Genomic DNA, 23,633 nt, shown 5'->3' on the forward strand with positions numbered 1-23,633 from the left:
CTAGATAATCTCAACCGATTTTCATAAGGTTTGGCGTTTATTTATGGTTTAGTCAATTTAGCATCTAAATCTGGCAATATGATTCTTGGTCAAAAATCATATAAAAATGGTACCCTCAAATATCGTTTATAGACATAGGCCGAAATTTCGGTCAAATCTCATCCGATTTTCGCGAGGTTCGGGTCTTTGTTCATGTATTGGCCTCTAGATAAATTTGGCATCTAAATCTGGCAACATTTTTCGTGTACATTACGGATGTTGGTGTTTTAATTTGAATTTTATGATTTACTAATGCTATTGGTGATGCAACTCCTGCAGTATCCAACAAGCATCTCCCCACAATATTAACATGACCAGAATCCATTGATTGGAATTTTTGGTTCCTTGTGTGATGGACTTTAAACATGCTTTGAAATAGGCGTGGAGTTCAAGGTAGAAGTTTTATATTTTCCACGGCGGTCTCTGAGTAAACTATATATTTAAATTAATGGGCCTCTGTAAGAGAATATAAGTTTATAAATATTTTCGTTACAGTGCTGCATATGACACGATTACCGAGCAAAACGTCGCTATAAAAAAGCTATCTCGTCCATTCCAAAATGTGACGCATGCCAAGAGAGCTTATAGAGAATTTAAACTAATGAAACTAGTGAATCATAAGAATGTAAGTGATTGTTATTTTTCAAAAAACCCCTGAAAACTATATATTATTTGTCTTTAGATTATCGGTTTGCTTAACGCATTCACTCCTCAACGCAATTTGGATGAATTTCAGGATGTTTACCTTGTGATGGAGCTAATGGATGCTAATTTATGTCAAGTTATTCAAATGGATTTAGATCATGATCGAATGTCTTACTTGCTTTACCAAATGCTATGTGGAATAAAGCATTTACATTCCGCTGGAATAATACATAGAGTTAAGTATTGTTTGTTTTAATCGCTGCTTTTTGGATTAACTTCGAAAGTAATGTAAGAGCTACAGCCGCTGGTAATTTTGCCCAGATTGCGGCGTGAGCGTTTTTTATTTATTCAGAACAGAGAATTAAAAGTCTTCGTCGAATACTACAGCCAACCTTATCTTATCTTCACAGGATTTAAAACCTTCCAATATAGTTGTTAAGGCCGACTGCACTCTAAAAATTTTGGACTTTGGACTTGCGCGTACAGCTGGAACTACATTTATGATGACCCCTTATGTCGTAACTAGATATTATAGAGCTCCGGAAGTCATTTTGGGTATGGGATATACCGAAAACGTTGACATTTGGTCAGTGGGCTGTATTATGGGTGAGATGATAAGGGGTGGAGTTCTCTTTCCTGGAACTGATCATATTGATCAGTGGAACAAAATAATTGGTAGTTATTCATGGAACTGTAAATCGAAACTTTGTATAATTGTCCTTAAATTATTATAGAGCAATTGGGTACACCGTCCCCATCATTTATGCAGCGTCTGCAACCAACTGTTCGTAATTACGTGGAGAATCGTCCAAGATATACAGGATATTCATTTGATAGGCTTTTTCCTGATGGTCTGTTTCCTAATGACAGTAGTCAAAATAGTCGAAGGAAGGCTTCTGAGGCAAGGGACCTTCTCAGTAAGATGCTAGTAATCGACCCTGAGCAGAGAATATCAGTAGACAGAGCTTTACAGCATGAATACATTAATGTATGGTACGACGCTGAAGAAGTTGACGCTGTAAGTATAATCTTTTGTTTTTCTACTGAAGATTGATCCTTATATATTTAGCCTATGCCATTTGGGCATTTTGGAAATCTTGTTTTTTTAATTTACTAATTTAGCGAACCAAGGTCCGAACCAAAACCTAGTTCCGCGAAAATTTAAAATCAGGTTTATGAATAGACTCTTAAGACGAAACGTTAACCAAACATCCGACAGTTATCCGAGGGACGGATGAAGTGCAAAATGCATCCCGCTCTTTGCTTGAAGAGATTCGATTTTTCATTGAGCTAGACAGATGTGCCAATGTTTCTTCCACTTTCTTATTGTTACAACTTCTGCAGAAGTCGTTATGGGATTCAAGTAGTTCAGCAGTAGGTTCTGTTGTCTATAGAAGAGAGCATGAGTCGAAAAAAAAGTAAATTAAAAAAACAGGAAATTAAAATGAAAGCAAAGACAAATATCACAGCATATAATAAAATCGCAATCGGGATTTGGTGACTCTATCTCTTAACGTTAAAAGATTTGCTCGAAAAATAGGATATCGTTATCAATATTTATCGATTGCTTGGAAATGGATCAAGTTATCGCTAATCGGAAACAAACACAAAATGGAAGGGCACAAGGAGGACATGCTTTCGATATTTCTCAAGTTACATACATTATACCCTTTTTTTACCCAAAATCATATTATGGACTATAGCGGCTTTGACATATCTTATTAGATAATTGTTTGGACGTTTTACTATTGATTGTATTACCATATGAAATATTTTGAAAAGTTAATTTTTCGTTCGTCAAAAACTATTTTAATATTTTATGATACTTTTCATGTTATATTTGGCAGATCTGCTATAAGTCTGTAAGGGTATCTTGGAAACTCTGAAGATACAAGTTTAATTTTCACCTAACCTTTTTTTTCAAGAATGTATTTTGTAATGAGCAAATACTTATATAACTTAACTTGTATGTTTTTTAAAGCCTGCTCCAGAGCCATATGATCATAGCGTCGATGAGAGGGAGCATACTGTTGAACAGTGGAAGGAGCTTATTTATGAAGAAGTTATGGACTACGAGGCGCACAATACAACTAATATACCCCGATAGAACAAAATTAATTTGTTGATAAGACAGTTATTTAGCCTTACATCTATCAACAATACAAAAATTTTATTAATATTTATAGTAATCACAGCTGCAAATAAAAATCATAATGTTTAATGTACGAGTTGTTGTTTTAACATCACAGAAAAAACAATTTTAAAAGGATTTGGAGCACTTAAGATGCCGACACGGAATAAAAAGTTATCTTCGAAAAAGATGTTAAGACGAATGCAAAACGCGATTAAAGTAATCATCTTCAAGCTCAATTAAATTGAATTCTTGAGGACGTTGGATTGCATTGACGAATCCTGCAACGCCCGTTGGATAAGGATACAAGGATGAATAAACTGGTTCTCCATCCGTACGTGTTAATATTATAAGTGTTGCGACTAGTTTGGATCTGCGAAGGCTTACGATTTCGGTTTGATCATTCAATTAAAATCTTCTCTGACTATGAACTCGGTTCACTAGGTTCACGTTCTGTAGCTTCGGACTGAGCCCTGATCTCAAGCTATGATAATTTATCAGCTCTTGAGTTGTTTGATCCACTCTTTGTCGGCTCCGCATAGACTGATCCTCTGAATCCTGGTTTCCTCTTTAGTTTGTCTGTTGTCTGTAGCGTGACGAGGAGTCTATTTCAATTGGGCACTTAGCCCTGATTCTTTAATCTTTGGAAATGGACTTTTAGGTTAATGCAGATGCGCTTATTCTGATGCTTACCTCTAGCTGGGCCATTTTTGAGAGTGCTTCAAATGGCAAAAATAAATTTACAATTGCAGGTTCTCCCCCTCATTACGAATAGATTGTTGGTATTTTCAGACTGAAAGCGTATTTACGCATTTCGCTTAGTTTATTCGTTTTTACATGAAAACTTTTTTAAATTAACAAACATAAGAACAATTTGATTAAATGTTACAAGATTATGAGAGAGAAACATTTTGGAGGAGCTTTCATCTGAGAGAAAATCAACATTTTATGGTGAGGTTAACTTCGGAGAGCAAATATCTATTCTAACTATAAAAACATTTAAAGATAACGAATTGATCATCTGACGATTCTACACAAATGATATGAATGCATTTAACCTAGTTAAGTATAGTCATAGTAATTACAAATTAAACTTAAAAAAATAGTAGTTGAACAACAGCGAAGACAATAATTTAAAAAAATAGTTATAAAGGTCCAAAAAGATTCACCGCTGGATGGTTATCAGCTGTATTTCCCAGAAACTGGCCGTAAAGCTCTTTGTACCGATCAAGTGTCAGTCCACCACGTTTTTTATCATCATCCTAACAAATATAAGTAAACATTATAAAAATAGCACAGTGGCTTATATTGAAAAATCAGTTACATTCAATAGAGTCTCAAACGCTTTGTCAATGGGTGAAATATCATCAACAGCTACCCTTGTAATACAGTTGTACCGATATTCGTTAACTCCAACTATTCCGTCATTATCAATATCAAGCAGTTTGAAGTTAGACTCGATGAATGCCCGCATTGCCTGAAAATATCAAAACAATAAGTGATTAATAATGAAACATTTTCCATGATATTCGACTATTATAGAGAATGATATATATTCTACTGAATAGCTTGGGCCGACTAAACTAGCAAATAGGGATTATCTTACTTTATCTTACCTGAGGAAATTCTTCATATTTTTTCCCTACACATGTTTTTTTAACAGCATCCTTGAACTCCTGATTTGAAATTTTTCCATCCTGAAATATATAAATATAAATCAATGATATTAAACTTCTGGATTCATCTATTCATTCATCTATTCATCCTATTTCAATCATATTTTTCCAAGGTGGATATAATATATAATAACAAGAAAAAAAAATAATGTGAATTGTTATAATGTATATATTATACTAGCAATTTTGTACGAAGGCATATAAGTATTACATATGTGTGTGTGTGTGGGCAAGTGAGTGTTAGTTAATGCATGCATGTATGCATGCATTTATGAATATATGTAGGCATGCATGTTCGTTTTCTAATACCAAACGCGGACCAAGCTTATTTGTCGCTGTGCTGCAAATTTAAATAAAACGAATTTCTGCCAAGTGCTCTCCTCCTCGATTCTCAAGAATTTAAGTAGGCTCTGCAGTTTTCCATATTTAGCTAGTAGCGTAGTTTTTTTTGTATGTATGTTCGTAAATATGTATGTATGTACATATGTATGTATTTACATATGTATGTATGTAAATATGTATGTATGTACATATGTATGTATGTACATATGTATGTATGTGCAGATGTATGTCTGTGTATATATGCATGTGTGTGTATATATGTATGTGTGTGTGTATGTATGTGTGTGTATGTTTGTATGCATGTGTGCATGTATGTAGGCATCCGGGCATGTATTCATACATGTACGCATGCATGCATGTTTGTATATATACATACAAAACAAACATGCACACATGTATGTTCAAACAGGCATACATATACATATGTATGCAAACTTAAAACTTCGCCCAAAAAATCTTTGTATGGCATTTCTGCCGAAGATTTTGGATTCTGCGAAAAGTGTGCAATGGATTCTTGGAAATGGATTTGAGCGCAAAACGTCACCCACCAAATCTTTGACCTCCATTTCCACCAAGGAGGGATGGATTTTTCGAGAACTGGGAAGCACCCCTCAAATGAATTTGAGCAAAGATCTTTAAAAATGAGTTTGTGGCCGATCGGATGGTAAACAAAAAAGTTTCATAGAAACGTATTTCGCGATTTTTCTCCACATGCGGGTGGAATTTCCCGAAACCCGACTTAACGTGCACCTTCAACACATAAGGTAAGTGAGGACAAACAGTTTTATGTATAGAAATATGTTATATGTTTTACAGAAAGGTCCGTTGTTGATAAGATTTTGCTGCACACTATATATATGCAATATAATTCACAGCATTTAAGTATTTACAAGATATGTGAAGATAAGACAAGATATGTGAAGCTGCAGCTGCAGTTTGTAATAAATGGAGATTCAAATAAATTATATTTTTAGATATTAGTATATTTTAATTAACTTTACCTTGTCATCATCGGCAATTGCAGAAATCTCTTCCCACAAATTCTTCATTAATTTCTTATACTCATCCAACCGAGCGGTACTGCAGTCTCCTTTTCCTTCCACGACACATGCTCTGACTGCCATGCATAAGAAGTCATTCTGATCCAAAAATCCGTTGTTGTCGATATCTAAAAATTAAAAATTCATAAAATCGATCAAATTGGAAAATCATTTTCTTAATTAAACAAGCACAATGAAAGCTGAGCAATTTAGGAAAGCAATAAATAAAAAGATGTAAACAATATAGCACAAAGCTCTTCGCGGAAGTGCAGACCAGACATTCGTTTTGACGGGTCAGCATATTTTCGTTATGTTCTCATTTCCTAAGACCGAAATCGTACTCAGGCTTTAAATACTTCTCAAAACTACCCGTGTGACCTGCGGCGTGGCTGCCAACCGCGGCGGTTTTGAAGTTTTTGCATGATTGTTGCGAATGTTTAGAAAGAAATGGGCACATAATATCATAAGATTGGTTGTACACTTAAAGCAATACTTCAACTTTAATTGAACTTAACCTAAATATTGAAATTATTAATTTGAACTGCACAGAGGGGACGTCCGATGAATTCAACTGACGCTTACAGACTTCAACATCTGTCGCAAATTGCGCTAATATTTTTGCTAGCCAATGTAAAAGCTCAATGCGATTATTAATATTAGCGGCAACGGTTGAGAGAGATACTAAAATTAACTCACTAAACCGTGAAATCTAATCTTAGCTCAGGTGCATTTTTAAAAAATGCATTTCCTTATAATACGCGCTGCTAGCGGTCGTCTCGATTGCTTTTGTGGGTTAGCTGTAGATCAAACATTCTCCTCCTTTCATGATAGACGCTTTCATAATCAACTTTACTTCCACTAGCAATCAGAGTCTCGGGTTTGGTACATTAAGTTGAGCTGAAAACAGAGTACAGTTTAGCAATTACTTAAAAGTTCTTTGTCATTTTAAAACCAATTCTCATCCTATGAGTAATGGACAGAGCTTTGTAACTGGCCGCTAGACAACATCTCTGCCTAGTTTATTTTTATTTTTAAATAATCCATCTGGTCTAGCATGGCTGCTTTAATTCGACAAAAGGGCACCAATGAAAAGGAAATCGTTCATCCTCTACCAACACCATGCATCCAACATGTATGCTTCTCTTCATCCGCAACAGTTTTGGCCTTCTCTGCCACAGGTTCAATTATTCAGAAATCCACCTCTTCCAAAATTGTTGTGAATAGTATTGACAGTCTTTCCACCGTGGTCTTGAATTAAGACAAGACTCAATTTGTACTAACACGCGCTCTCCAATGGTTTTCTTTATGATATTACATGGACTTCACTCCATCTTCCCATAATCCACCAGGGTGTGGAGTTGATGGAGGGTTGAACCGCCAAGTAATTCTGTTATTTAGCAATTTTTGGTGCGGTAATATACCTTCCCAGCGATCTGCTGTGAAGTCTGCTCACCTTAACCTGGAACTGTCGTGGGTGGGCAGTTTTCTCTTAATTTTTGCGAAGAGAGGGTCTCTTCTATATTATGAACCCCTTTAACAGGCGCGATCAAACGCATATCTTGTCGTGACCCGGGAATTTTTTCCTTGGCAGATGGTTGACCACGTCGATCACCTCTTCGACTCGTATAGGTCTTATCGGTAAGTCCATCTGTATCGGGGATGTCGAATTGTTAGATGCTGTCGGGAGCGCATGAATCGCTTGCGCTACTGTCTCTTTAATTTTATGGGGTTCCTCGTCTCCACAGCATTGTCAATTTTCTGATTCGTATGCAATTCAATGTTCAGATGGGTAGCCTTGTCTATCATTCTTTGAACTATGGAATGCTTGCAGAGCAGCTTATAGTTTGGTAAGACAGCCGTGGGCTATGTTCTAACCTCCAAGGTTAGCGTTAAGTGATCGCTATGCAGCTCCCAGGAGACTGAGATGCTTATGATTCCAGCAGGTAGTAGTTCATACAGTGCAACGTCTAGGCAGGATGGACTTCCTCAATGTCCATGAGGGTACCGTCTAGATGAACCTGAGACTAGCACCGTTGCTCCGCAGGAACCCAGTAATCCGGCAATCGCTCCACAGCCAGTGCTGCGCATTCCTATTGCCGTCAATAATCGCATTGGGTCCCATAGATATAAAAATTACGTTCCAGTCGTTGCGCTCGGTCCTACCATTGAGCTTGGTATATTCCGAGTCCGGTTCCAGGACGCTTAAGACGGTATCCAAGCTCTCCCAAGAGAGCGGACAGAAAAAGTTGGCGATGGTGACCAACGGGTAGTGCTTTAATTGGTTTCTAACTGCAAATCTGAACTGTTTATGGTCAGCCTTATCGGCAAATCGATTAGTTGAGGTGATTCTATATGAAGGAGGTGTGTTTTGGGGTCAACTGAGGAAGGAGTAGGGTTGGTGATTTTCCGCTTAGATCAGCCATCTACAGTAGGGTCTATTTGCTGAGAAGGCTCTTCATCGTTGCAAGCTAATGGCATTTGGTGGCTATTAATATTGTCTTCCATCCTTTGAGAGGAAGCAGCATTTACACAGTATGCTCCACCGTCTAGTTATTATTGCAATTTCCTGGTCCGGGAATGGGTCACAAGTGATTCTATTTTTGATTTGATTATATTTTCTTTTATTCTATTATTTTTTTTAAATTATAGAGGTATTTTTTTTCTAAAGCTCTATTATTCATAAGTTCGTGAAACGTAGATCTGCAACCACTAACTATTATAAGTAAAGCTTTGGATTCCTTTGACCACTCCTTACTGCTTCAGAAATTATGCCTTCTCAATTTCCCAGTCAATCTTTTGAAGAGGACATCAGAGTATTTGAATAACTGAGCCCAAAAAGCTTATTTTCAGAAATTCGTTTCCTCAATGTATTCAAGTGAATTCTGGTGTTCACCAAGGTAACTTGGCCCGCTGCTCTTTATTCTTTTCACTGATGACCTTCTCTCAATTTTGACTCAGTCTCAAGTACTAATATAAACATATGCAATAATATAATTTATTATTCTGTTTCATGTAGTTTTTTTACTGTTTCAAATGAAAGGTGAGGACTTTCCATAGAGGCTCTCCCCAAATTATTCCTTGCACCTCTGACAGCTTACCGTGTTACCGCTTAGCGTGTCAACAGTACCAGTAAAGAATTTAATGATCTAGGTGTTCTCCTTGATCATAAGCTATAATTCGACTCTCATGTTACGGCTCAGGTAGTCGATACAAGACTGCACTTATCAGTTTTTTGGGCGGGAGGTGGGATGGAGCCATTGCATCGGGATTCGCGACCGTTTACCCGGAAGACTAGGTCTTCAGTATTTTATGGTCATCTTTAATATCTTATCTGTGAAGGCTTATCTGGTCTTGTCTGCGAACTTGGTTTCGTTTCCTATTTGTGCTCCTCTCATCTTGGCTAAAGTATTCATTTTCGCTACTCTCTTGTGGAGCCTCTACACCATCCTACCCTCTCCTGCTCCTGCTTATCCTAAACCCTCTTCTACCAATAGCAACTGCAACTCGGGCTAAGTGCTCGTTTCCTTAGGGAGTACTAACAAATTTTTTTAAATATATATATATTCCTCAATGGGAATCCAAGCCGAAACAGACCGCACAAATCGCTAACGACTCTACTCGACAGCCATGCCAAAAATGCATGTTCGACGAAAAAAAAAGTATTAAAATAGCAGCATGAATGCACAGCACAACAGTACAATCGCAATTGCAATGCTGTTGATAGAATTAATTTAATTTAATAAAGAAGATCATGAATGTGTGTGTGTGTGTGTATGTACGTGTATACAGAAATTCTTGAAATTTGCGCTAGCTGGCGCAACGTTATTTATATAGCTACGGGTTGGCTATAGCTATAGCTATAAAAAGATTTGGTGAAACCTGAAAGATTTGCTCAAACAATAGGATTTCGATATCGATTTTTATCGATTGCTTGGCAACTGTGTTTAGCTCTTACATGTACTGAGATCCTTGCGTTCATATATCCGGACGGACAGTCAGAAACAAACAAACCTGGTAGCGTGTCTACCCAAAAAAAACCAAAGGTCAGGCTCCACAAAGCCATAGCGCATGCAACGGCTACTCGCGACATCTCACTCTGTAGCACCGCGCTTGACTCTACAGTCAATCAAGTCCAAGCATGACCAGAGTCAAGGTAGGGTTATAATAGTAGCCTATTTCGCCATCAATTTAGCATAGATAGAGAGTCTAGAATGTAGCCTAGCTAGGTAAGGATGCGCAATTGGGTGGCTCCTGTTCCGGTCGCACATGTGTCATCAGTCGCTATGACTTATTGATGTCAGCATGGACCTGTCTGGGTCTGGGGTCCTACATGAAAACCACCGACTAAGCGTCGGGAGAACTATAGCCTTGAAGGGCCTGACCTTGGCTGTTGGGGAAAGCACACGCCCAGGTCCAGGGTGGGGTCTATATCGGTAACCAACGTGAATAAAAATTAATTCGTTACTCTCGAAACACAAAACTTTTATAGCCAATTAATTCTTGTTAATTATTTGTATAGTCTTTTATGCAGCACTAAATTTTTTCTGTACTCTCCTTATATTGCGTACATATCGTAAAAATTGTAAACAGCATATAGTTCAATAATTATTTTATTTTTGTTTTAACAATGTTTTTTTTTTTTAAAACTTACCATACATGTATCGCACAACGAAGTCAACTCGACTATCCCAAGAATAAGCCATTATAACACAGTTCCTTTATTATTCATAAAATTCCCTAAGCGAAATAGTAATAACAGATTTATCCTTTATTAACAATAATATGGTTTTTGGTTCAGATCTTTGTGGCAATTTATTTAATTACTACCTTAAGATTCGCTTAATTCAAACTAACTAAAGTTGTTATTGACGGGAGCATTTCCTTTGCAACATTCGATTTATTTTATAAGTGCATCTAAACATTATCTATAAATAAATTGCATTTATATATATATATATATAAACGATATATATATATATATATATATAAATATATATAACGAAATTTATATATATATATATATTTATTCTAATATATATATATATATATATATATGTAAGAAAAAATATATTTTTAGTGCACGCATAACCTATTGTAAAGAGATTTTCGAAAAATGTTTGCATTCTTGTTATTTGTATAGCAAGCAACGAAATTTCATCTTTCACCTTTTAAGAACGAGCATAAAAGAATGCTATTCTAAGATACTCAACAAAAAAAAACACCATGTCGGGCAGAGAAAGTCTTAATTAATTATACAAATACTATATAAATATCGAAAATATTTATAAAATCTCTGGTTTTTTGTAAGACAAGCGGGAAAAGGCACTTTTTTCAAATATCAAGTATATTCAGAATTGAGCCCATGTATGTACATTTCATATTTTATGAACGTACGTATATGAAAAATTTTCAAAATTATTTCAACGAAAGGTTCAACGCATAAAAGGAGATATAATTGCGCGCATAATTTGCAGCTATGATCGACTATCCGTTGCCAGCTGCAACATAGACGAGACATCAGTTTTATAGCTTATACCCTACCATCTACCTAACTATAGTGCTTAAGTTTTAAATAGTACAAGCTGTCACCATTATGTACATAATTATATTGCATAAGCTTTATACCCGGCTTTGCCAGGTCGTATTCATTTTCTTAAAATTTTGGACATCATTTCCCGCCCGTGCAAAATGTAAATCTATCCGTACCATCTTGCACGCCACGTCTCAAGTTATATTTATGGAAATGAATGAACGAATCAATGACTTTTTCCGTGATTAAAGCACCACCAAAAAAAAAAAAAAATAAATAAATTTGCTAGGGGAAAATTCAAGAAGGTTTTTTTCGGCCTTTTTTTTAACATCCAAGGCTATCTCCGGTCGAAAAACTTTTTCAGCTAACGCCAAACGTCATTTTCAATAAAAATAGCAATAAAACCCCATTCAGCAATATCGAAATGGACATTTTTAAATTGTTATGGAAATATTTTAATTAACTTGACATTCGGCGCAGCATCTTTTAAATTCTGGGCGTTGACGTTTATTGGTACACCATAACGCAAATCTTAGCTCTTCAAACATTTCAACCCAGGGAGAACGTGACGAAGATAAATAAATCCAATCTTTCCCTGTGTGTGAATCCTTAACGGTGGATGAATTAAGGTGGCCGTGATTCTTACAGTTGCTGTGACTTATCCGTAATGATTTCGCTTTTTGTCGAAAATGAATCATAAATTCAAGGAATGAAACAATAAATGCAACCAATGTTCCAGTAAGCAGCACCACGAATACGCCACCTGATGAATTACGTTATAATTTTTAATATTTATGTAATGTCTATTTACGAAACTTTACCTATACTTTCGAGCCCCAGAGCATTCGCCTTGGACTGTTTATTGTTGCTTATCCGCTTACAGGTCTCGTCCGTGTTCTTCCACCACTTGTCATACAGCATTTGAATATCGCCCTTTTCTTGAAGCTCCAATATAGCCAATGATATCTTGTCCCGCCACGGAGATCCCTTAGGTGTGGCAATACCATATCCTATTAAGTACATTGCCAAAAATCAAAATTTTCAAATAGAAAAGAATGGTTATCTTCGGTAAACCGACCATAAAAAGCTCAAAAGTGTTTTAATACAAACGTTTTATTTCCAAACGATAACCGGAAGGGTAAGAAGGGCAACACTTAGCAATTTTTAAGGGATTCGTCAAGTCGACTTGGAGATACAATGTGACCTACGGGTACCAGTCAGAGAATAACGAATGACCCACCTAAATTGAGCGGCAATGGCTTAGTAAGCCCTAAGTGGTAGTGGTACGGCATATCCTATAAGGCCTATAAAAGGTAATTAACCCTCAAAAGGTGAGTATCTGCCGTTACGAAGAGCCGACCAAAGATTTCAGTTTGGAACTACTGGATGGGCTAGTACCTAGCTAGGACAATTGGGTCCTTTGCTATTCTGTAGTTTGACTTAATTATTTTATTTATTAATAATTAAAAGCAATTATACCTTTTGTGTCCAATAAGCCCCCTATTTGAGTTAAATTGCAGTCTCGCTGAACAATATAGTCAAGCATTGTGGATTCCATTAAGAATGCGTAGTTACCCTGGTTAACACGCCTTATGCCGTCCTCATAAGTTGATGTGAATGCCATAGGCTTCTTATTGTCCATAATTCTCCACATCTTTTTATAAGTTTCTATCATAGAATCCTAAATGAATTTATAAAAAATAATTAATGCGGAAATACCACACTCATCACAAATAGGATAATTTATGAATTTGGACTAGACTGCGCGCTGAACTTCTACCTCTGCGTCCAAAAACTGACTGTGCTGACCGGGGAAGGTTTCAAGAGAGGCTCTTTATGCATTACTGCTGAGGATACCGCAAGGGTTCTATTATTACAATCGATTGGATAAGGCAATAACAACCTTGTCGCTTATTATCTTCAGCCTAACTGGATTATCTTCCGTCATTATTACTGTAGCAGTTGCGATACTGCTAATAGTCCTGCGGACTGGGCCATTTCTCGCGTTAAAAATTCAGCGTCCCAGCGTCCAAGTAGTGGTTGCTTGAACCTGCAGCTTGCAAACAGGCCGATCCTGGATGCGTAATTCGACCTGGTTTCCGAAAGGAATCGGCTAACGGCTGCTTTAACGGGTAGCTCCAAGGTATTGCCCAAGTAGGTCATCCCCATCCGTGTGTTGTTGGCGAAGGCGGTTCCTGGCGGCTTTAACGAAATAGGTAGGCTTAATCGGTCATTTTCCAGTGGTGTCCTTCTCGTTGAATCGATACTGGCCTGCACTGTTTCGCGAGGTCGGCGGACTCTTTAATGTCTAACGGTATCCTTGTCGTTAAATTTCTGTTTCATCGGGAATACTATTGTCGGCGCTTGCGAGGCCATTTTGAGTATGACGTGACGCGAAATCAAAAGGCGGTTCAGCTGCATATACGGTCCATCCGTCAGGGTGATTCGTGTCCGGTCATTGCGGCGACTACCTTCTGTCAAAAAGATACGCGCCATTCGCTCGCTAATGATCGGCCAGTTAACCTTATGTAACGGGCTGTTCCTTGCGCCACTCCTTTTATGCCCACTAGTCACTAGGATCTTGGTACTATTCTACGGCCGGTCCCCGATCATATAGATAGGTTGACCGTTACCGACCCCATTTGGCAACAGCTACCAATGGCATTGGTGCCTTGAAGTCCACAGTCCCAGCCAAACAACCTTTGTCCGCTGCGGCATTCCTTTGAGAAACGTCCTTTTCCTCCGCTTACCATCCCGTTGACGACCTATGAGATCCTAGGTGCCGAAACCGTATCCTATGGTAGTTCCATTATTCCGTAGTAACGTTGAGACGCATTTGGCGACAGCTACCAATGGCATTGTTGCCTTGAAGTCCACAGTCCCAGCCAAACAACCTTTGTGCGCTGCGGCAGTCCTTTGAGAAATGTCCTTTTCCTCCACAGTTTCAACCTGCCATTTGTCCCTCCGTATCTTGGCTTACCATCCCGTTGACGACCTCTGAGATCCTAGGTGCCAAAACCGTATCCTATGGTAGTTCCATTATTCTGTAGTAACGTTGAGACGCATTTGGCCACGGCTACCAATGGCATTGGTGCCTTGAAGTCCACAGTCCCAGCCAAACAACCTTTGTGCGCAGCGGCATTCCTTTGAGAAATGTCCTTTTCCTTCACAGTTTCAACCTGCCATTTGTCCCTCCGTATCTTGGTTTACCATCCCGTTGACGGCCTTTGAGATCCTAGGTGCCAAAACCGTATCCTATGGTAGTTCCATTATTACGTAGTAACGTTGACACGCAGGTGTGGTAGATGCGCAATGGACGCATGTCCTACATTTTTAGATAGGCTTCGCTTTGTCGACCATTCTCTTGTACGTCCCGAATATTACTGTGTCGCCACCGACGCTGTCCGATCAGCGTGGCAGGGTAAAATTGCCTCCCTCCTTATATTTTCATAATTTTTCTTTCTTCACTAATATTGTTAAATCCTCGATAGACACAGGAATCTATCACCAAGCCACACCACACAAATCTACCTTCTTCGCTCTTTCCAGCTCTCAGGCTACCATTACTGGCTTCTCTGACCCCAGCGCGAATAAAAACCGCCAGAACGCTCCCTCACATATATGATATAAAAAAAATTGCCATAGTGTGCCAATCAAACAAAACACTTACCCGAAAAAATGTCATTGTTGATCCACTTTCTAAAGTCCCGTATGAGATTTCCGTCTGGCTAGCCAAATCTTCAGCATTTTCAATCGGGTTCATCATACGCTCCACAGTTAAAAATGCTGCCAAGTTAGCGGTATATGATGCAACTATAATAAGAGAAAAGAAACCCCAAACACTACTTATAATTCGGGTAGATGCGGCTCTCGGATATATATCTGATCCCTGCTGCATAAGCGTTCCAATGGTGAACCAAAAGCTATCAGATATCGAAAATTGGTTGATTATCGTTACGTGATCCACATCACACGGGTGTACACTACGCCATTCAATCGGCGATAATTTTGCCAATAAATATATGGTCAATGATACAAGTAAATATGCCGCTAAAACGTAAATCCATATTTCAATAGCTAAAGGGTTCATGAAAGAAAACAGTCTAGTTGGTTCTGTTGTGGGCACCTGAAAATATAATTTGTTATTTATTATATAGATATTTTAAATATTGCCGCATTTCATTGTATAATTTAAATATTAGCTTAGAGTAAATAATAGTAAATCAAAGCATATGGCTAACTCCATACTAAAAGGGCTATAAGCCCGAAACCTGCGCTTATAAGAATTTGCAGCACATCAGAATTATGTAAGTGACGATTCGATAACTTTTTCCTACCGAGCTATCGGACGTGGGGTACCTGTAGCTGTTGGGTCTTCTCTTTTGTCGAAACTCTTTTAGCTTCTTATCTCAGATATTATGTTTATGGGTGTAAGGCTTGCACTTTATTGGTGTAAAGTTTGAGAGTTGTGACTGTTCGCTTCTCAGCGACCTTATCACCTGTATTTTCGCCGGGACTGTTTAATGATTTTGCACTGACTTTAGCAGGGCTCTTCGGAATCTTGATATCGAATTTTATCGACTTCATAGAGATGGGACGAGTTATCAATTATCGAAAACCAACTCATACTGCTCGGCACCTAGGAAGACCTACGTTACAAATTCCTATCATGAACCATTCTGGGTTCTAAAAACTCACTACATTATTTAATACATACCTTTAATAAAATGCTGATGCCTAGATTCATAAATGGTTTTGTGAAATCTATAACACTTTCCCTTGCATAGGTGATTGTCATAGACCCAACAGCCAAGTCCGCCTTCTGAAAATAAAACAAGTGTTTATAATTTACCGACTATCACAAAACGACAACTAAAATTAATAATTGTGACCCATAACTCGGTCAAAACTCAACCGATTTGCATAAGGTTTGGCTCTTTGTTCATGGTTTGGCCTCTAGATCAATTTCACATCAAAATCTGGCAACATTTTTCTTGGTCAAAACTTATGTACTAATGGTACCCTCAAAAATCCTATATAGACATAGGTCAAAATTTCCCACCCCTTTTATACTTACATATTTCATTAGCTGAGCGACCATTCCATTCCATTGGCCTGTTTCGGGATCTTTGGCTCCATACTTTCGATCAGGAACTAAATCTAGTATATAGTCAAATCCAACCTCGTGCGATATTGTTTCCAATATATCGACACAAAAGCCATAAAAGCGTTCATTTCCGGTGTAGTTCTTACCGTAACGCATCATTACGTAGGGCGTTTCCTAAAGTTTAATAAAATAATAAGTAATAATGAAATAAAATAAATAATAAAAGCTATAGACAAACCAATATTGTTATTACAACTAAAGTCACATTCATAGAACCGGCATCAAAAAATAACGAGGGCTCCGTTATATTAAGACGATCCTGAGGCGTCCATTCGCCGACCTTCACGATGGAGTGTTGCTTTAATTTGATTAAATCGAGCTTAAATTGAATTCGTTGACCATCTTTAAATTGTATAGGTCCCGTTAATCCTTTCCATTCAACCTAGTTTAAAAAAATGAGTAAACTTTAGTAATATTTCCATATCCTTAGTACGTTTATAGAAATAGAGGCTAGCCCAAAAAAATAAAAGCATGCATGCTCTAGTTGGGAGTGCTCGACTAGGCGACAACCTGAACCCCGTGCAAAGCTACGTATGCAAACCTTCTAGGAGATCGGTAGTTAGGTAGATAAAAAATATTGCACTTTAATTGAAATTTTAGCATTTGCTAAAAAAAAATTGGTAAGTCTTATAATTGAGTGCTAATACAAAGTCTAAAATGTAGGTAATATATCGCAAGTGCAAATGAAGAACAAAGTTATACCGCATTAATATAATTGATCAAGCTGAGGCCTCCGTTCCACGGGACTTCATCGTCACAAGTCAAATTTGATATGTGAATTAACGGGTGCATAGACTGCAATCCGATGGCAAATACATATACTGAGTCAAACATCAAAGCTGCCTCTGTCTGAAATATATTTAAGGATCATAATGTTTAATAACTATTTACAAGATTGAATCTTACCTGAATGCTAACTGTTTTTTTGTATTTATAGGTTGATTCGTTTCGGTTCAAATTTCCAATATCGAATAATTCAATACCCTTAAGAATTTCTTTTACCGCCACATCGCCCATATCAACAAGTCGGAATGATGTTATATTCACAAAGTTGTATTTAAAATCCTCCAAATCAAAATTTTCTAAGTCGAAACTTGTAAACAAGTAGTGGAATTTATACTCATTCATTTGTTGCTGAAGGATCTATATTAAAAAAAAAGGGAATTATAAAAAATTTAATTTTTGTTATATCAGCTAAATCAAGAAGAATTCATGACTTAAAAAATATGTAACTCTAGAGGTTTACATTACACCTGACCGCACTAATCAACAGTCATATCACCAATTGACTGATGAATGTGTGTGTGTACAGAAATTCTTGCAATTTGCGCTAGCTGCCGCTAACACGTGCGCAGCCAACACATATTTTCTTTAATAACTTTTGTGTTTCTTAACCGATCTTGGTGAAATTTTCAACAGTAGATCTTATTTTGGTTTAGAATATTCGTATATTCTCAAAAAGACAACTGCATTGAAATTGTGGCTTCAATTGGTGGGTAGTTCAAATATATATACTATTCAATAATCTACTTGTAGCATTTGGAGTTTTTAGCTCTTATAATTTACGAAATTTGCTCAACAAAAAAAGGATTTCGAAATCGATTTTTATCGATTGCTTGGAAACGGGGCAAGTTATCAATTATCCGAAACGGACAGACGGACAGACAGACGGACAAGACTAGATCACAGACCCATAGTGCCAAATAAGATACAGTATCATCTTGATTAAGAGCTCACATTTTTTAATAAAATTGAAATTCCAGCCGAGTTTGTGTCAATTAAGATATTGTGAATTTCATTGTTTTTAAACTCGTGAAGAACAGACAGGTACGAACCAGGCGATACTTGTCTTATGTGGACCTCAGCATCAATTGACCGCGAAAATTGATTTAATACTAATATACCTGCAGAAGAAAGTTGCTTTTAGGGTAGAATGAGTGCAATTGCATGCTCTTGCCTGTACTTACCGTGGTCCTTTTCATATAATATACCAAACCTTGTCCAATTTAGATATCGTATAACATCGATGAAAGCTCGATTAATATGTTGCTGCGACGGATGAACGTTTATGGAAAACTTTTGAGCGGATCGACTAATTCCAATATCTGGTATATCAAGATCATCGCATATTGAATTAATATGGGTGGCCAAAAATGAATCTGTTGGACTAAATATAGCCTGTACTCCGCCCTCGATGAGATTACATACTATTTAGGGAACAAATATGATATATATAAAATGTGATAATAAATTTCTGTCAAAGATTCCATACCTTTTTGAACAGCCTGAAAAGAGTCCTTAGCAATATATTGAATATGGTGTACCAGGTTGGTATCTGGTAGCACACTCTTGTCATGATTAAGTCTATGTACAGCATATTGAAAGGCTACTTCTGGATCACTTTGTTGCTTAGATAGTTTTGGAAATAGGGCGCCTTTAATTTATAGACATACAGTATTTGTGTATAAGTTCATATGGAAGTTCAAATAGTTACATACCCACTTTAATTACGGAAGTTGTGGAAACGTAAGTTACCAAAATTAGGCTAAATACAATTTTTATCACTGAGGTCATTTTATTATATTTAGCTGAGCAGCAAAAACACTTTTCGAATTCAACCTAAAGCACTAAGAAACCCTTGAAGTGCTTTCTGAAAAGTTTTAGGGTCGTTTAAGTGGTGGAAAAATATAGGGAATCTTGATTTTAGTTTCGGTATATAAAGAAGATCCGTATGAGTCGGGGCTGGTGTCTATTTCACTCAGTTTGTTTTATCAGGCGGCGGAACCTAACTTTATTGCGTATTTTATGTCCGTTATCGTCAACGCTGCGAGAATACCGAATGAGAGCTGCTAAATATCGATAACGAGTCCGAATCGAATTTTCGATTTGGCGGAGGCTACAACAAATTTCAAAAATAATAATATAAATAACGTGAAGGTAAGGATATCTTCGGCAAGCACTTGTAGATATTTCCCTTTTACAGAAATGTAAGAATAGTGCAGCACAAAATGCTGAGTTTCCGAGAGGATGGGCGAGTACAACAAGTCCTCGATGGAGTAGCTGATGAAGATAGTACACATTTTTTCAAGTTCGATGATGGAAGCGATATCACCAAGGAACTGGACCTTGTATGGGATCCAGCGATTGATGATCCGCTTGGACTCTTGGGACCAGTCATAACTAAAGCAAAAATCTTTCTTCAATCGCTTTGTAAGGACCAATTGACGTGGGATGAAAGCTTGTCGATTGCAAGTGATACGGCCTGGAGGGAGATATGCAGCAGCTTTCGGAACATTCGTCACATTTTGTTTCCTAGAATGGTGTTCTTCGAAGCTGAAGTTGAAATTCATGGATTTTGTGCCGACTATCCCAAAGCTGGAATTATGTGGAGCGAAGTTGTTGGCTAATCTGATGCATGAGGTCAAGTGCACAGTTCTCTTACTGGTGCGATTCGTCTGCGTTTCTATCTTGGATTAGAAATGAGCCCTTCAAATTCAATGTTTTCGTGGCAAATCGTGTGGCTTCCATACAAGAACTTACCGCCAGTATGGAGTGGCGATATGTTCCGACGGACAGGAATCCAGTTGATCTCAGGACCTGGAATAATTAGAAGAGCGGCCAACAAGTTGTGCCTGCTGCCCCTTAAGGGGCTCTAGTTTCAAAACAGTTGCTAAAAAAAACATTGACAGCTCAACAATTGGTGGTATATCAATTAGTATTTCGTTCAAAGTGTTAGTCGACCCAATTGATCCATTGAGAAAAGGTCAAAATATGTAATTCTCCATATCTTAATCGTAAAAAGGGCAACAAATATTGCCAGATCTATATTCGCTCAACCGAAATAATTGTTCGAGAATCCAAAACGCGCTAACCATAGAGCAAACATCATTTTTTTATTTACTCTATTAGTCTAAGTAAATACATTTTATATAATATTATTAGCCAGTGGCTATACCTAATGCGACTCCTCCAATGAATGAGGTTATAAAAATATGGAGGTCATTTATTTTCGGTCCTTCATCATCTCCAATATATTTTGCGTACCACTTCCTGACTTTTATTGTTTTTCCTTTAAGTTTATCTTCTGCTTTGTCAAGTTTGCGATCCAAATACCTTTCCGTCTGAAAATAAGAATATAAATAGAAACTATAAATCAATCGAGATCAATTTGGCATAGAAATCTGGCCATATCCTATAAAGGCATAGGTCAAAAAATAATCTCTACAACAGAAAGGCGGGCCTAGAAAGACCAGAAACAGACACGCATGTATCGAAACTTAACTGTTAATACTAATCAAGTATATATATGCTTTATAGCAGAATTATAATTGGAATAATATTTTAAAAATTGTTATGTTTACCTTATCTAACCAATTTGTCTCATGGGGTGATATTGAAGATTCTACCTTTTCAGCTATTTTGTCCACACTTCTGGACAATTTCGGCCAGTCGATTTTAATAAATCCTTCTTGGTGTGCAATTTCCATTAAAATAATACTTCCTCCAATCGCAAACGCAGCAAACTTTCCAAATTTTATTGTTGTGTACCCAGTCACCCTTGAAAATACATAAGCATACAAAATAAATGAACAGTGAGGTTTTTTTTTACCATTACCGAGGAGATTGTCATAATGTAACTAAACCGTTTTACACTGTAGCTTTGAGCGACAGGTAGGCAGCAAAAGCTTCTAAAGGTAGAATAAACTTGGAGTTCCCTTGATGTTGGTGCCAGTAAGAAGCCCCCAATTTAAGGATGTCATTGGTTGACGGCCTGGCCGTCTTTGGCTTCCTTTCTCCTGAGTAGGCTCCGGTCGGCCTGAAGTTGCGAATGACCCCCAACTCTGAAGTTAAGTTTATGCGAAGAACCTAGTGCTTTAAAGACTTCAAAGAAGTAAGATGCTCTGGGAGGCATAAACGCAGCTTTGCATTCATTTTTGATATGTATAGGCTTATACTTTGTTGTGTGAACTTATTCTTGATATACTGTGTCTAACCAGCAGAAGGAACACCATATCTAAATATTATTTCTTTAATCAAGTTGATTTTGAAAACTATAGAAAGCTAATGACTTGAAATTTATATTCAACCAGGCGAGTTTATCGGTTTTGTGGAATGGATGGGTTTTGAAGCATGGATTTAGGCACAACTCGGAGATTAAAGCTAGATCCACTGAACATGGTGTGCATGTTTGTGTTTTATAGTAAATACAGACTTAAAATTCACCTTTTGGACACCTCCCCCAATTGCCGCCAAGGCTGAGAAAAATCTACTTTTTAGATACATATGTAGATAGGATAGAGCCTTGTCTTTGCATTTATACACATTTTTACACTGCAGCGAAAACTGTTTGAAAGGAAGACAATGTTTGTAAAAATAGTCCGTGATGTTTCCTAGTCGCAATTAATTTCCCAAACAATGACATCACAGTTAAAAGGAGAGTGGTTTTTTCTTTCGGCGTTGATTTTTTATGTATAACGATTTGTTCTATTTCTGAGGTGTGACTCAATTGATAAAATTCTACGGGTTATTTTTCTAAATTGAGCTTGTTTTCGGTTACAACAGCCTGCAAATAAATTTGCAATATGCAATTCAAAACACATACCATGTACTTACATACATATGTACATACCTACATATGTATGCTGACATAAGTTTATATACTATAACTAATTCATATATAAAAAATAAATTGTTTAAAACTCCTGTACTTACCATCCTGAAGTTGCTCCAATTATTATCTGTGAGTAAGCTGAACGGCTACTTATGTCGCCTAATATTCCTTTTAAAAACATTGATGCTCCTTCCATCGTAATGTACTTAACAAACAGTTGTTCACTCAGAGATTCAGTTAGTGATGTAAGTAAACATTAGAACATTGTTAAGATATTTGTCGATATTGAAAATCGATATATTCAAACATCTTCGCCTAAAGTTATCACCGCTAAGGAATTAATTGAGTAGTTTCTTGAATTTTTTTTTTGGATCTAGGAAATCCAATTTCGGCAGCGAAAGGTATGTATTGTGCCTAATATATTTAAAATTAATAAGGAAACTATGCTTATATTTCAAACAATGCCAAATGTTGAAAATATCGATAAAATTAAAACATCGACGGCCATCCACATCATTGGCCAGCGAATACGCTGGTTAAGATATCTCAATGGTGGCGGGTAAAATGTAACTTATCTGTAATTGTAACCTATTCGTTATGTGCGTCAAAACGTACCTATGTTTCCACTTCAGGTGTTCAAATAAATTGCAATATAGATATGATCTCATTTCGCGCTGACGTATAAACGTATTTGAAAAAAGTTTACCAATTGAGAGTGGCATACATTCCATTTTAAATCTGTCCCTCTGCACCATTCTTTTACTCCTATCCTTATTTCAATAGTCACATGCGAAAGCGACAAAAAAGTTTCATACAAACATTTTACGCGATTTTTGTCAGTCAGTCAGTCAGGACAAACAGATTTATATAAAGAGATAAATAGATTGATGAAGTTGTGTTCATTCGAAAAAAGCGTACGCAATCATACAAACAATTTTTGTATGCTGCGACAGACAGCCTGATCAGATGTATGATGATGATGATTTGTAAAATATGCGTTATTGATTTCGTTGTTTAATTTGAAACGCTGAGAAATTGCGATCCACCGTTTCCCGAATCGCTGCTTAAATATCTAAGTTGAATATTTAATGCAAAATTTAACCACTTTTCTCCAATTTACAGATCAAATGTTCTCAGTAAGAATGAAATTTAATTTATCTATTATTATTGCTTTGCTTTTGTGTTTTCAATTTTGTTGTTGACTATTAATCAGCGTCCTTTCGCGACGTTCAAACATAATTCTATATAACAGCAAGTAAATTATCCCTATTAAACCATTATATAATTCATTTGACCGCGGCGATGACGCGTAATTTCTTTTATATCTATATAAATACAAATTTGTGTTTTATTTATAATATGTTAAACTTAAATTTAGACGTCAGATAATTATAACTAACAATAAATGTGTTTAAATATGAAAATAGTAAAGAAGTATTTTATTAGAGTTAA

General features: G+C 36.9%; 4 protein-coding genes across 6 annotated transcripts; 1 reads left to right on the forward strand and 3 right to left on the reverse strand.

Moving 5' to 3' along the window:
• Nucleotides 1-518: 518 nt before the first annotated feature.
• On the forward strand, nucleotides 519-2,909 carry bsk (mitogen-activated protein kinase dJNK). The gene is made up of 5 exons (XM_064690788.1): nucleotides 519-664; nucleotides 722-919; nucleotides 1,095-1,359; nucleotides 1,419-1,702; nucleotides 2,666-2,909. The coding sequence occupies exons 1-5, from the start codon at nucleotides 641-643 to the stop codon at nucleotides 2,789-2,791; spliced, it is 897 nt and encodes a 298-aa protein (XP_064546858.1). The 5' UTR covers nucleotides 519-640; the 3' UTR covers nucleotides 2,792-2,909.
• A 691-nt stretch (nucleotides 2,910-3,600) lies between these two features.
• On the reverse strand, nucleotides 3,601-10,757 carry LOC135434251 (sarcoplasmic calcium-binding protein, alpha chain). Of its 3 annotated transcripts, none has more exons than XM_064690755.1 (6): nucleotides 10,701-10,757; nucleotides 10,525-10,610; nucleotides 5,835-6,001; nucleotides 4,432-4,512; nucleotides 4,140-4,292; nucleotides 3,601-4,077 (listed from the first exon to the last, which is right to left on the reverse strand). In XM_064690755.1, exons 2-6 carry the CDS (start codon nucleotides 10,574-10,576, stop codon nucleotides 3,961-3,963), a joined length of 570 nt encoding a protein of 189 aa, XP_064546825.1. In that variant the 5' UTR covers nucleotides 10,577-10,610; nucleotides 10,701-10,757; the 3' UTR covers nucleotides 3,601-3,960. The 3 variants fall into 3 exon arrangements, with proteins under 3 accessions (XP_064546825.1, XP_064546823.1, XP_064546824.1); XM_064690753.1 differs by having other exon boundaries at nucleotides 10,525-10,639; nucleotides 10,701-10,719; XM_064690754.1 differs by lacking the exon at nucleotides 10,701-10,757 and having other exon boundaries at nucleotides 10,525-10,666.
• Nucleotides 10,758-11,857: 1,100 nt separating this feature from the next.
• On the reverse strand, nucleotides 11,858-19,219 carry Ekar (Eye-enriched kainate receptor). Its single transcript, XM_064690787.1, has 13 exons — nucleotides 19,069-19,219; nucleotides 18,843-19,004; nucleotides 18,538-18,777; nucleotides 18,308-18,474; nucleotides 17,477-17,713; nucleotides 17,273-17,419; nucleotides 16,749-16,952; nucleotides 16,481-16,684; nucleotides 16,121-16,225; nucleotides 15,074-15,529; nucleotides 12,883-13,084; nucleotides 12,225-12,413; nucleotides 11,858-12,166 (listed from the first exon to the last, which is right to left on the reverse strand). Exons 1-13 carry the CDS (start codon nucleotides 19,142-19,144, stop codon nucleotides 11,859-11,861), a joined length of 2,697 nt encoding a protein of 898 aa, XP_064546857.1. The 5' UTR covers nucleotides 19,145-19,219; the 3' UTR covers nucleotide 11,858.
• Nucleotides 19,220-20,444: 1,225 nt separating this feature from the next.
• LOC135434252 (FUN14 domain-containing protein 1B) lies at nucleotides 20,445-22,442 on the reverse strand. The gene is made up of 3 exons (XM_064690757.1): nucleotides 22,283-22,442; nucleotides 20,932-21,127; nucleotides 20,445-20,691 (listed from the first exon to the last, which is right to left on the reverse strand). Exons 1-3 carry the CDS (start codon nucleotides 22,375-22,377, stop codon nucleotides 20,509-20,511), a joined length of 474 nt encoding a protein of 157 aa, XP_064546827.1. The 5' UTR covers nucleotides 22,378-22,442; the 3' UTR covers nucleotides 20,445-20,508.
• Nucleotides 22,443-23,633: the final 1,191 nt, after the last annotated feature.

Source organism: Drosophila montana, unplaced genomic scaffold (genome assembly GCF_035044405.1).
Source record: "Drosophila montana isolate Dmon_TW-CO22-7 unplaced genomic scaffold, ASM3504440v1 contig_3285_1, whole genome shotgun sequence".
NCBI lineage: Eukaryota > Metazoa > Arthropoda > Insecta > Diptera > Drosophilidae > Drosophila > Drosophila montana.